The sequence below is a fragment of the Xiphias gladius genome, chromosome 8 (genome assembly GCF_016859285.1).
Source record: "Xiphias gladius isolate SHS-SW01 ecotype Sanya breed wild chromosome 8, ASM1685928v1, whole genome shotgun sequence".
NCBI lineage: Eukaryota > Metazoa > Chordata > Actinopteri > Istiophoriformes > Xiphiidae > Xiphias > Xiphias gladius.
In genome coordinates this window covers 28,097,272-28,108,719 of record NC_053407.1, presented here as the reverse complement: position 1 = coordinate 28,108,719, position 11,448 = coordinate 28,097,272, and the positions used below count along the sequence as shown (strand labels likewise).

At 42.5% G+C, this 11,448-nt stretch overlaps 1 protein-coding gene and 1 long non-coding RNA gene across 2 annotated transcripts; one reads left to right on the top strand and one right to left on the bottom strand.

Annotated features, from left to right (window-relative positions):
- Positions 1-235: 235 nt before the first annotated feature.
- On the bottom strand, positions 236-5,402 carry LOC120793711. The gene is made up of 3 exons (XR_005708021.1): positions 4,157-5,402; positions 3,472-3,607; positions 236-310 (listed from the first exon to the last, which is right to left on the bottom strand). It is a non-coding gene; the product is annotated as an uncharacterized LOC120793711 (long non-coding RNA).
- Positions 4,422-9,365, top strand: LOC120793710 (zona pellucida sperm-binding protein 3-like). Its single transcript, XM_040134012.1, has 9 exons — positions 4,422-4,617; positions 5,387-5,694; positions 6,632-6,750; positions 6,885-6,988; positions 7,339-7,516; positions 7,633-7,750; positions 7,853-7,935; positions 8,392-8,480; positions 9,239-9,365. Exons 1-9 carry the CDS (start codon positions 4,449-4,451, stop codon positions 9,301-9,303), a joined length of 1,233 nt encoding a protein of 410 aa, XP_039989946.1. The 5' UTR covers positions 4,422-4,448; the 3' UTR covers positions 9,304-9,365.
- Positions 9,366-11,448: the final 2,083 nt, after the last annotated feature.

Here is an 11,448-nt window from a genome sequence, read left to right as displayed (position 1 = left end):
TCCAAACATACTCAGTGAACACTATACCCAAATTTCCGTCTTCAAAACCTCCCTTTGTGAACACACGGACACACAAAGGCCTTTATTTTTCTATTTTTACATTTTGCACTGCAGAGACGTGGGGAAGGTGAGGTAGCTGCTCGGGCAGACGAGGTCAGAGGTCGTCAGAAGACAAGCAAGTGCTGCTGTGGAAATCTGCTGAGAGGCGCACTTCCCGTTTGCCCTCTGGCCTTGAGCATCCATCCCATAATCACATCCCTGCTCCGTCCCCTCTCTGCCGTCGACTCCTGCAGTCGCACTGAATCACCAACTGGGGCCGGTTAAGGATTAAAGAAGTGTATAAAACAGAGCTACAAACATCTTCGCCATCGACACTAGAGTAAATTTCTAATCCGAAACAAACAGAAGCAGGTACAGTTTGTCATAGAAAGTACAGAAGGAACGCTAAAAAGGAACCGTAAGATAAATTATCTTAAACAAAGAGCTCTTATTTTGAAATAAAGGCAAAGTTCAAATTATTTATTTATTTATTTACCTATCAAACCCTGAAATTGGGCTGCAACTTTCATTACCAGTTGATAATTTTTTCAATAAAACATTGAAAAATATATGAAAAAAGCGAGTTTGTTTTATTCAACCTAAAGTCCAGAACTCAAAGATGTTCAGTTTACTATCCTCTGTGACAAAGAATTCAAATCCTCACATCTGAGAGGCTGCTACAAGAAAACGTTCATAATAAAAACACTTTTAAAATTTTCTCCAAAAAGCTTTACTATAATTTATCTCAAGCACAGTGTTAACCATGGAGGAATTACTGAAGGGGCCTACTGGACACAGGCTCAGGCTCCAGGGAGGTCAGGGGGTCAACAAAATAAGATCTGAAGAAGCACATAACAACCACAAACAGAGACACAAAACAATGCAAATCCACCAAAACACAAAACATCTACGAAGAGACTCAAAACTACCTTAAAGAGAAGCAAAACGTCGGTAGAGGCCATGGCATTAACTGTTATTTATGATTAGTTAATTTTATTTGTGTTTAAATGTCTCTTATTTGTTCTGATCCAGACTCTTTTTTTCTATCTGTCGTTTGTTTTCTGATATTTTGTGAATCATGGTGCACAGTGTCTTTTTGTATGAAAATTTCTATTTAAATACATTCATTACTTTCACTGTTGGTCTTGTTATTATTTCTTCGTCCCTTGTGGCTGTGACCAAACTGTGGCAGCGGCGTCTTGTCTTCTAAAAACTCTCCTTCATCAAGGTCGTCCCCAAAAAACTCGCTGCCATCATCATCATTAAAAAACTGCCTCGTTTTCAAGAAACCAAACAAGGAAAAAATGGGGGAAAAAAAGGAAAAAACAGCCACGTCTGCGTAAAAATAACACGACATTAAACTTAAACGACTGAACCCTTCACACACACACACACACATGCACACACACACACACACACCTTTTTCCTCTGGCTGTTAGCAGTTAATAAATAAAGGAAATGAGCAGAGAGAGCTCATTAATATCAGTGAAGGTGAGCAGCTAACAGCCCCAGGAGGCTGCTGCTGTTTATACAGGAAATGAATGGAGAGAGATGACCAGAGCTAACGCTAATGCTAACACACACACACACACACACGTACACACACACACGTACACACACACATATTCTATGAGATATATGGATATATATCCTATGTATCAATAAATAGACCATGTATCTTTACTTATATGAATATATTGTATAATGTAGATTATTGTGTTGACGTTCTCTCTTCATCTTCTTCCTCCATCTCTTTGTTTTCCTCTCATTGTCTTATTTTTCTCTCCCTTCTTTCTTCTTCTCTTCCCTCTCAGGACCTTCGTCACCAGGAAACCTGTGTGTGTGTGTGTGTGTGTGTGTGTGTGTGTGTGTGTGTGTGCGTGTGTGATAGCATGAGTGTTATTGTGACCTTGGCTGGACTAATTATATATATGGAGGACACAGGGGGAGAGCACGTTTTTCTGCCTCTAATGATTCATAAACAATTTTAACAGGATGAACTCCATTGGGACCTTAATTAGTCTGTGACACACACACACACACACACACACACACACACACACACACACACACACACACACACACACACACGCTACATACAAAAATCTATTGTTTGGCCATATATTTTAGTGGACGCTGGAGAAAGATCAACCAGGACGTTTACGTCCGACAGAGACAGAAGTTACCATCATACCAACACCAGCTGTTGTCACCTGATTTTGCGTAGGTCCTTTCTTGGGTGACTGTAGTGAGGACAGTGAGATGTGACTGAAAGCTCCGGATAAAACCAGCTGAATGAAGACCAGGTTTACAAAGACGAAGGAAGTATTCAGTATTTTTACTGGAGTAAAGGTAGCAATACTGCAGTATAAAAGTGCTCTAATACTGCAGTATAAAAGTCCTTGAAAATGTCACTTGAGAAAAAGTATTAACAAAATGTACTCAAAGTATCAAAAATAAAACTACTCATAATTCAGAAAAATCTTGTGAGTGTTATTATATTATTATATATCATTCTATAATTATCATTACTGCATTAATGTCTTAATAGCATTTTAATGTTGTAGCTGGTTGAGAGGGAGCAAATCTTTTGGGCCTGTAACTACAGATGATTGTCAGAACTGATTCATCAGCCAGTTATTTGCTCCGTTAACCGTTTACTCGCGCTTCGCCCTGGGGTTATACCTCTGCAACTTGGCTGAAACCCGGATTTAAACAGCGCAAAAGAGTAAATATGTGTCTTAAGGAGAGTGTGACTCCTGGGAGACTCCATCCACGGCCGACCTCAACGAAGAGGCTGCCCTTTAGGGCAGAAAAAAAAAAGTTCAAACCGGAACTTTTGATTCAGGCGCTTTCATGGGGTTTTCTGACGTCATCTTCTCATAAAGTTTAAAAAAAAAAACACAATTTCAGAGCAGGAAATAATAATGCATTGCTGTTATCTTGATCCTTACTAGCTGTGATTTAAATAAACAAAAAAACAAGGTTAATTAGTGTATCTGAGTAAGTTTTTTACAGTTTAAAATGCAGGTAGAATTAACTACTCTACTAATTTTAACAACTTTAAATACTGTTATCTACTTCAGTCCACAACGGTGCATCATGTTTTAATATAATATGTCTTGAGTGTAAAATCTCAATCTGTAAAATAAATAAAGTAACTTCAACCGTGAGATAAATGTAGTGAAGTAACACGTGTAAAGTAGCACGACATGGAAATGCTCGAGTAAAGTAGAGGTACCTCAGATTTGTACTTAAGTGACTTGAGCAGATGTGCAGATTTCCAACACAATCAACTTTATGGTCTCATGAGGTGAAAGTCTGACGATCAAACTTTCTTAAGACGTGGAGCAATAAAAGCACAGCACCACTGAGCTGTTCTCCAGCGGCAGTATCAGCCAAAACGAAACCGAAAGCAAACAAGATTTATACCTTGTTTCCAGTCCGGTCTGACCCAGAGCAAAGGTCTCAGATACAACACTTCCTGTGTCTGAGGGTGCTGGTCCGCGCCGAGCCGAGCTGATCCAGGATAAGTCTGAAACGTAGCGTCGGTACCTCAGCTCCCTGTCTGGGAGCGTTTCGTGATGGCCGTGAGCAGCGAGGAGACAGGGAGGAAATTTAGATTTATTTTATTAGACTCTTTGAAGGCACAAAGACCAATTTACTTATGTTCTGGGTTGATATAAATGCATTCAAGTATAAAGCGTCTTCATTGTTCTTTTTGTTTTTATTGTTTCTTTGCTCGTTTGTTGTGCTGTTTTTTAATGGGAAGACAAATTTCCTGCCATAGTGGGACTATCATTCACGTAGTTATGGCAACTTTGTGGCTTACAACAACACTTAGACTTGCAGTTCCAAGATTATCTCTAGGCCTGCTACAAGTAATCTTAAAACACAAACAATAAACAAAGTGTAAAATTATGTGCAACATTATTTTAGGAAGCAGCATAATTAAGTGAGCACTGTTGTTCAAACTGTAAACAAAACTGCATTTACAGAAATATAGTGCAAAACAAGCAAAATAATTAAGAACTTTAAACTACAAGACTAAGAGTCTACAGCCACAGTACTTTGAGCTAAATGCTAACATGTTAACCGTGCTAATTAGTCACTATACCTGTTTTCTATGGCTGCACCATACAACCATTTCGATTAAAAATAGTCTACATGTCTGCTGCATCATTTTACACCAATGTCCCCGGAATTCAGCCTGACCGATCTCGGGATCTTTGGAAACCAGAGTGTAACCTTGTGTCTGTCAAAATGAAGCTCAGGTGAGTCTCAGCAGGTGGGAGCGGGTGAACGAGGCACAGCCGGAGGACCGTCAGGTTAATCAGACGGCGGGCGGGGACAGACTTCAGCTCTACAAAACCAATCTGCTGCACAGGTGAGTGTTTCCAACAGAGGAAATGCACAGTGAACACGACGACATGAGGTCGGCCGTCAGAGTATTTTTCTGCCTTTTTTGTGGAGCTTTAGCAGCAGCAGCGGCTCAGGGGGTGAACTGGAACATACAGTCCGCAGATGGCATGTTTGAAGACCAGAGACCAGATCAGCCTCAAATCCGAGGACCAGCAGGTAGACTTGACCCACCTCACGGGGATCGATACAAAGATGGTCGTTTTTCTCTGATGAAAAGCGCAGAGGTGTTTTTATTAATGTGGGTGATTTAACACTCCTATCATCAGAGTGATGTCAGTATTCGTATTCACTAAAACCCGCGTCCTCATTAATAAAGTGGATAAGTGTTCAGATTGAATCGCGTCTTTTGAGAAACATTTCACCATCAAACATTCAGCAGCAGATCAGCCATTATTCAGATAAAGGGACGTGTCGAACTCAATCTTTTTAATGGTTTGCTCAACCAAGATTCACAGTTCAAAGCAAGGTTATAGTCACAGAAAACAAGATAAACTAATTACATTTTTAGCTTTCAATGTTCTGTCATTTGTTCTGGGACATTATGCTGACAGAACTTTTAACTTTTGGTTTTATGAGAGCTGTGATGAGGACAAACTGGTTTGGCCAATGTTCATCTGGTTAACTTCCCCACAGCATTTTTACAAGCTGCTACGCTGATGTTTCTTGATCTTGGGTGGTTGTTAAAGACAAGCCCAGACTCATTCTGTTAGACAAACATTGCCCATATATTGCTCTAGGATATTGTCAATTAAAATTTTTTTTTTTTTTTTTGAGTCCCAAACAGGGCTAATCCTGGTAATGATTTTAAGGCTGAATTTCCAAGGTCAAGAACCAACTTTCAAGCTCCACTTAGTGTCACTTATAGCTGTCATAATGATTAACAAAACGCATCACACTGATGGATAATGGTCCCCTTCCCTCTCAGCTGTCCAGCAGGAGAAGCAGTCTTTCCATCAACCGTTGTCTTGGAGGTTTCCAGAGCCGCCGGCTGAGGAGGAGCCTCGGTTTCCTCCAGATTTTGAGCTGAAGGCTCCGACAGCGGCCGACAGCGTCAGCGCCTTCTGCGGGGACAACTCTGTCCGGGTGGAGGCCAAGAAAGACCTGCTGGGGATCGGTAAACCTGTCCTGCCTGCAGACCTCACGCTGGGAGGGTGCCCTGCCACAGGGGAGGATCCTGAAGCTCAGGTCCTGGTCTTTGAGTCGGACCTGCAAGGATGTGGCAGCCAGCTGCTGGTGAGGGCTAATGAGAAACATGAGTTCGACAGCACCTCGGTTGACTCTAGAAAGTCCATCTCGTTTGTACAGCAAGCAGTTTTATGTTAAAGTGAATCTAAACTTCCAGTATTTTACATTATTAAATATATATTTTAGTAGTCGTACAACAATTTTACTAGAAAGACAACTCTCTGGCAGATTTTGTATCAGATATTAGCTGTAGCGAGCTACTTAAGCTAACGTTGGCTCCGTAAATTGGTCAAGAACGGCATCCCTGACGGTCCATGTAAAGAGGTGTGATCTCTGCGCTTGATGGCAACATGCGTGATATTGTGCTAAAAGACTGAGCCTAAAGCTAACTGGTTCAAAGTAATGAGTCAACATCCTCATCAGTCCATGATTGATGTATTTTAAAGTACTGCAAAGTAGCTAGATAGCCCTAGTTATTAGAAAAACTTAAGAAGACTCTCTTCAACATAACCCTGTCTATTTACCAGCATTGTTAAGACCTACTGGGATTTTCAAGCGTGGCCATAATTCGAGAATCAGTTTTCTTGTTTAGCGGAACCAATGGTCACCTGACTTGAATGCATGCTAACACGTGAGGGGTACAAACTGGGACTGGCTCCTTAGCTGCTAAATGTTCCACTTTGTTGACCAGCTAGTTGCTAAGTGTGTCTGTCTACTCTTTTGTTGCTGGGCAGCTAGTGCGCACTGGGGTTTGTCTGAGCTTGTTTGATTGAAAACAACTGGCGGCTGCTGCTGGAAACAATGAGACTGAACGGAACTAGGACCTAAACGAGGCTAAAAGGGTCTGTAGAGCTGCGCAGGTGGAAAGAAATTCTCTCTGGGTTCAAACACTCATTAGTTGTTTGTGTCAAATATACTGTGTGTATAGAGCTTGACACGTGTCATCCCGCCTGTGACTTAAGGTGTCCCGTAAACTGTGTTCCAGATGTCCGAGGACTCATTCGCCTACATCTTCACGCTGATCTACACCCCCAGTCCTCTGGGAGACAGTCCCATCGTCCGAACCACAGACGTCTCTGTCAGCATCCAGTGTCACTACCAAAGGTCAGACTCTTACGCAACTCAACCACTGACCCCGTTTTTTTTATCTTTAGTCATTTCAGTGTCTGCTCCATCAAAATGTTTGACATTTGGCTTTTCGAAAACATCAACGTGTTATGTTTTTGCTGTTTTTTAAGGAAGCATGACGTGAGCACTGGGCTGTTGAAGCCAACCTGGACTCCGTTCAGTGTCACCAAAGCTTCAGAGGAAAGTCTCTACTTCTCCCTCACACTCATGACTGGTGGGTGTTTTGTTCAAACTTCATAAATGAGTCAATGTTTTTTTTTTTTTTAATCGCTTTCTTACTGTGTGTGTGTGTGTGTGTGTGTGTGTGTGTGTGTGTGTGTGTACTTGTTAATAATCAAACTTTTGTGATCCTTGTAATGTTTTTATTTTTATGTCAAGTCTTTAAGCATTAGTTTCAAAATCAGTCAGCTGGTCTCTGTAATAAAAGCTATGGAGTTTGGCAGCTGTCTAATGGTACAAATCCTCTTTGATTACCTCTAAAAAATTAAAGGTTAACTGTCCAAAAGCTCTGAGATCCTGACCAGTCTGGTCATTTTTTCTTTTTTTCTTTTTTTCGTGTCTCAGACGATTGGCAGTTCCTTCGTCCGTCCACCCAGTTCCTCCTGGGAGACATGATGAAGTTTGAAGTTTCGGTTAAACAGTTTCATCACGTCCCTCTCAGAGTGACGGTGGACAGATGTGTGGCCACCGTGGTCCCAAACATTGACACCGTCCCTCGCTACGTCTTCCTGGGAAACAACGGGTCAGTTCACTGTGCTGGTGATGGGTTTTTAAAGTTTCATTTTGAAACTCCTGATGGTCCCCTTTTGTGTTGCATTCAGGTTTATCTGTCTGACGGGTCTTCTGTGTTGCGTTCAGGTGTCTCTTTGACAGCCATCTGACGGGCTCCAGCTCTCAGTTCCTGCCTCGGTCTCAGGACGACAGACTCCAGTTTGAGGTGGAGGCGTTCAGGTTCCAGCAGGACAACATCGGCGTGGTGAGGCTCAAAACCACTCTGTACTTTAACTTTCACCATCTACTGGTCAAATTTTTTTTTTTTTGCTTTCTCAGATTTATAACCCTCTTTGCATTTCTTCAGCTCTACGTCACCTGCAGTCTGAGAGCCACCGCAGCTGCTGCAGCTGTTGATGCCACCAACAAGGCTTGCTCATTCTCCAACGGGTGAGACACCAACACTAGAATTCCCAACATCTTTTCTGCTGAACGCACCACAAATGCCTCTTCACCCTCAGTGGGGTTAAATAATTTCTATATTAACTCTGACATTGTGTTTTGGTGCTGAAATACTAGAAAGCAAGACAAAGCTATATTCTTTTTAATTTTCAGTCGCCGTGCTTGTCCAAACAGCTGAAAGCATTCTGTACATTCCACTTAAATTAGTCAGATATATTATTCCACGCATTTTCATAAAGATGTTGCATGACACGTTTTCAAGTTTCTAATGAAAAATTAACACAAGCTTTTAAATGTGTTAGTCATCAGAAATAAGGTAACGGTATAAGTTAAAATGTAGGTGCTTGGCACCCACTGAGACTGAGAGGTGATGGATGGAAAATCTCCTGATGTGACGAGAAGATGGAATCTTAAACATCTGTAGTAAGAGCTTTTGATTGACAGGTGGATGGAGGCCAGTGGCAACCATCAAGCCTGTTCCTGCTGTGACACGGACTGTGGGGCAGGAGGCCAGAGTCACCAGACCGGAGCAGGTAAGTGGGCACGTGCACTCGAAAACCCCACCGGTTTGTGCTGGCTGGCTGCGGTTTTGAACTTTTTTTTTGGATTTGAATTCGTGCAGCTTACGCCAACCTGAGTGTACATAGCTGTGAACAAAACGTGCACCAACGGCATCAAAAATGATAAAGGCAGCATTTTTCTGATGGTTTTCACAAACACTTCAACCTGTGAAGATTCCATTTTTATCCCAGCTCCTTTTTTTAACATGCACTTCAGTTTGGATTATCATCTGATAGAGATTCAGCTACCTGCTGCTTGCTTTTTTTTCTTTACATGTGAAGGACTGATTTCAAACTTGATGACAATTCAGCAGTTTTTGTTTCATGAAGTCCTTCAGGCAGCTCCTCCCAAAGAAATTATTTATTTTCTGAAACAGTAAGAGGTTGTGTGGCCCCCCCCAAAAAATTTGATATAATGCACCACTTTGAGCTGAAATGGTCAAATTTAGCAGTTTTCAACTTTTCACTTAGTTTAGTGTCACCTCCGTGTGCATAACTAATGTCCTCCAATCCAAAAAAATCTGCATTAGACTCAAAGTAGAACAGACTTATTGAAAATTGTGGCATAGCTGGAAAAAGATTAACACCAAAGGTACAAAACTCTTTAATACGACACGCTGACATCAATTATATACTTAGAGGGAAAGAGTGGTTACGTACGTTCTTCATATGCTGTGAGCAGGTACCTGTAATGTTAGTTGAAGGAGCGGTGTCGTGTGTCTGTGTTTCAGGTGCTCAGTGGGAACAGGAAACGGCGCTTGGACCGATCACCGTGAAGGAGAGACCGCTACGCTGAGAAAATTAGACGAAAAACCAGAATGAAATGAATGAGATTAAAGCTCTTATGTTCTGAGGGGACCCTGGTGCACGTGGTTTGTTCTTGTTTGGGGAAATCTGAAGAAACGCTGAGTTTCCAATGATGCTTCAGCCCAGTGTGCTGGTGTTTCTACAGATAATCCACATCTTACTGTGTAACTCTTTTCTCTTTAATTTTTATCTTCCTATAAATTTCCCTTCATGTAAAATGGAGGGTTTTTTTTTTTTTTTTAAAAACGGTACAACGGAGCAGAAACGCTGAACATATTGACAACTTACTAAAATGCACAAACGTTTCCTCATTACGTGAACGTAATCAGGTCACAAGGAAGTTTCTAACGAGACTGGGTTTTTTTTTTTTTTTTTTTTGTTTTTTTCTTCCTGTTGCAAGTTAGTTGTGCAGTTTCTAGGTGACAGGGTTGCAGCATCAGAACTGACTCGTCACCTTAATTTATCACTAAGACATAAATATCACTGTTTCGCTGTATCAAAACAATCCATTCCATCGGATCTTTCTTTCTTTCTTTCTTTCTTTCTTTCTTTCTTTCTTCTCCTTTACTTCTTTCTCCATGGCTGCTGGGTAAATCTAACCCATTGTGTTGCTGCTGTATTGACCCCTAACGCTGTGGGGGTCTCTCAGCAGGGCAGGGACAGCTGCGCTGCACCACCACCATCGTCCATTTTAGACCTGAGGGGACACAGCTGGAGAGGCTGTGTCAACATGTATCATAGGCAGGACTGTTGCCTATATATAACCCTGACCTACATCTTCCTCCTCCTCCTCAACACTGAGCCACCTCGTTCCCTCGCCGCGGCCTGAGAGTTGGAGGCGGCGGCGGCGGCAGCAGCATCCATCACGGGCCGGAGAGGCGCTTCCTGTCAGACTAATCCACCACCTTCTCTCCGGCGAGGAGAAGGACGCCCTCAAACTGAGAGGTCGCCAGGTCAAGCTCTAAAACGCAGCCTTCAAAATAAAAGTCTCTTCAATCAGAACGCAGTGATGGACATCGGTCTCTGTCAGTCATCACTTTACATCTTTATTCATCACATTACTAAAATAAGTAAAATCAATTCAAAGATCCAGGTCAACTGTTAGACATCAGGTTCTGTTGCAAAGAAACGAAGCTGAAATAATTAACCGGTGGTCATCGCATGGACCCGTTGGATCGGCCCATCGTCTGGGAGGGTCCCGCATTTCTGTGATCAACATTTGATTATATCGTTTAAAGATCAAACTGAAATGGGACTACAGATCGGAGGGGGGGGGGGACACTTTGCAGCTCTATTGGGCCACGACTGGTTTCCGGAATAGTTGCAATGTCACACAATCCTCCCTGCGCAGATTGAGTGTGAACGCAGCCGTTTAGCATCAAACTCTGCACAGTGAAGCTCACGAAAAGTGAAGTAACCATAAGCAAAACACACTTTTCGAGTGACAGGGGACTTTGCATAAGACCCACAATATGTAGGGTATGTGATCGGGGTCCCGCGGACCGTGATCCGATGGCTCAGACTCAGGGCCTCTGTGGTAGAGGGTTGGTGATCAGAGGTGGACAGTGGTCGTCCGGGTTGGTGACATGCGGATCACAGGTTTCCCAGCTGTTCCTGTAAAACAGACCAACATCAACACTTTCACATGTTCTGGACTCTGGTGTCCATGTTTCTGTCTGCTGGGTGGTCTCAGGTAATTATCCCATTAATGGACGAGTCCATCCCAACTTCAGGTGAGACACCAATCCTGCAGGAGGAGACTTAATAGTGATTATTGTCCGGCTGACGGCTCTGAATTTTTGACCTGCCTCTCTGGTTTCCTGTCATCGAACACCCCGCCACAATAAAACGGCGGAATCATCGTCACTTCCGCCTCATCCTCTGTGCCAAACCAGCCTCAGCGCTTCTCTTTAGAAACCTGATCAGAATCAGAGATTCCAAAAACCAGATCGAGCTTAATCAGCGCAAGGACGGACAGACCGCGGACCAGTAGGCCTAGTCCGAACCTGGATTCCCTGGATTCAGTGTTTTACCTGCCTCTGATGGATTTCATTAAACGGGACACGAGTGAAGGCTCAACTGGTTTTGCAGTTAAATCAGGAATTTAAAATCAACATGACTTTGAGTTGCTCAG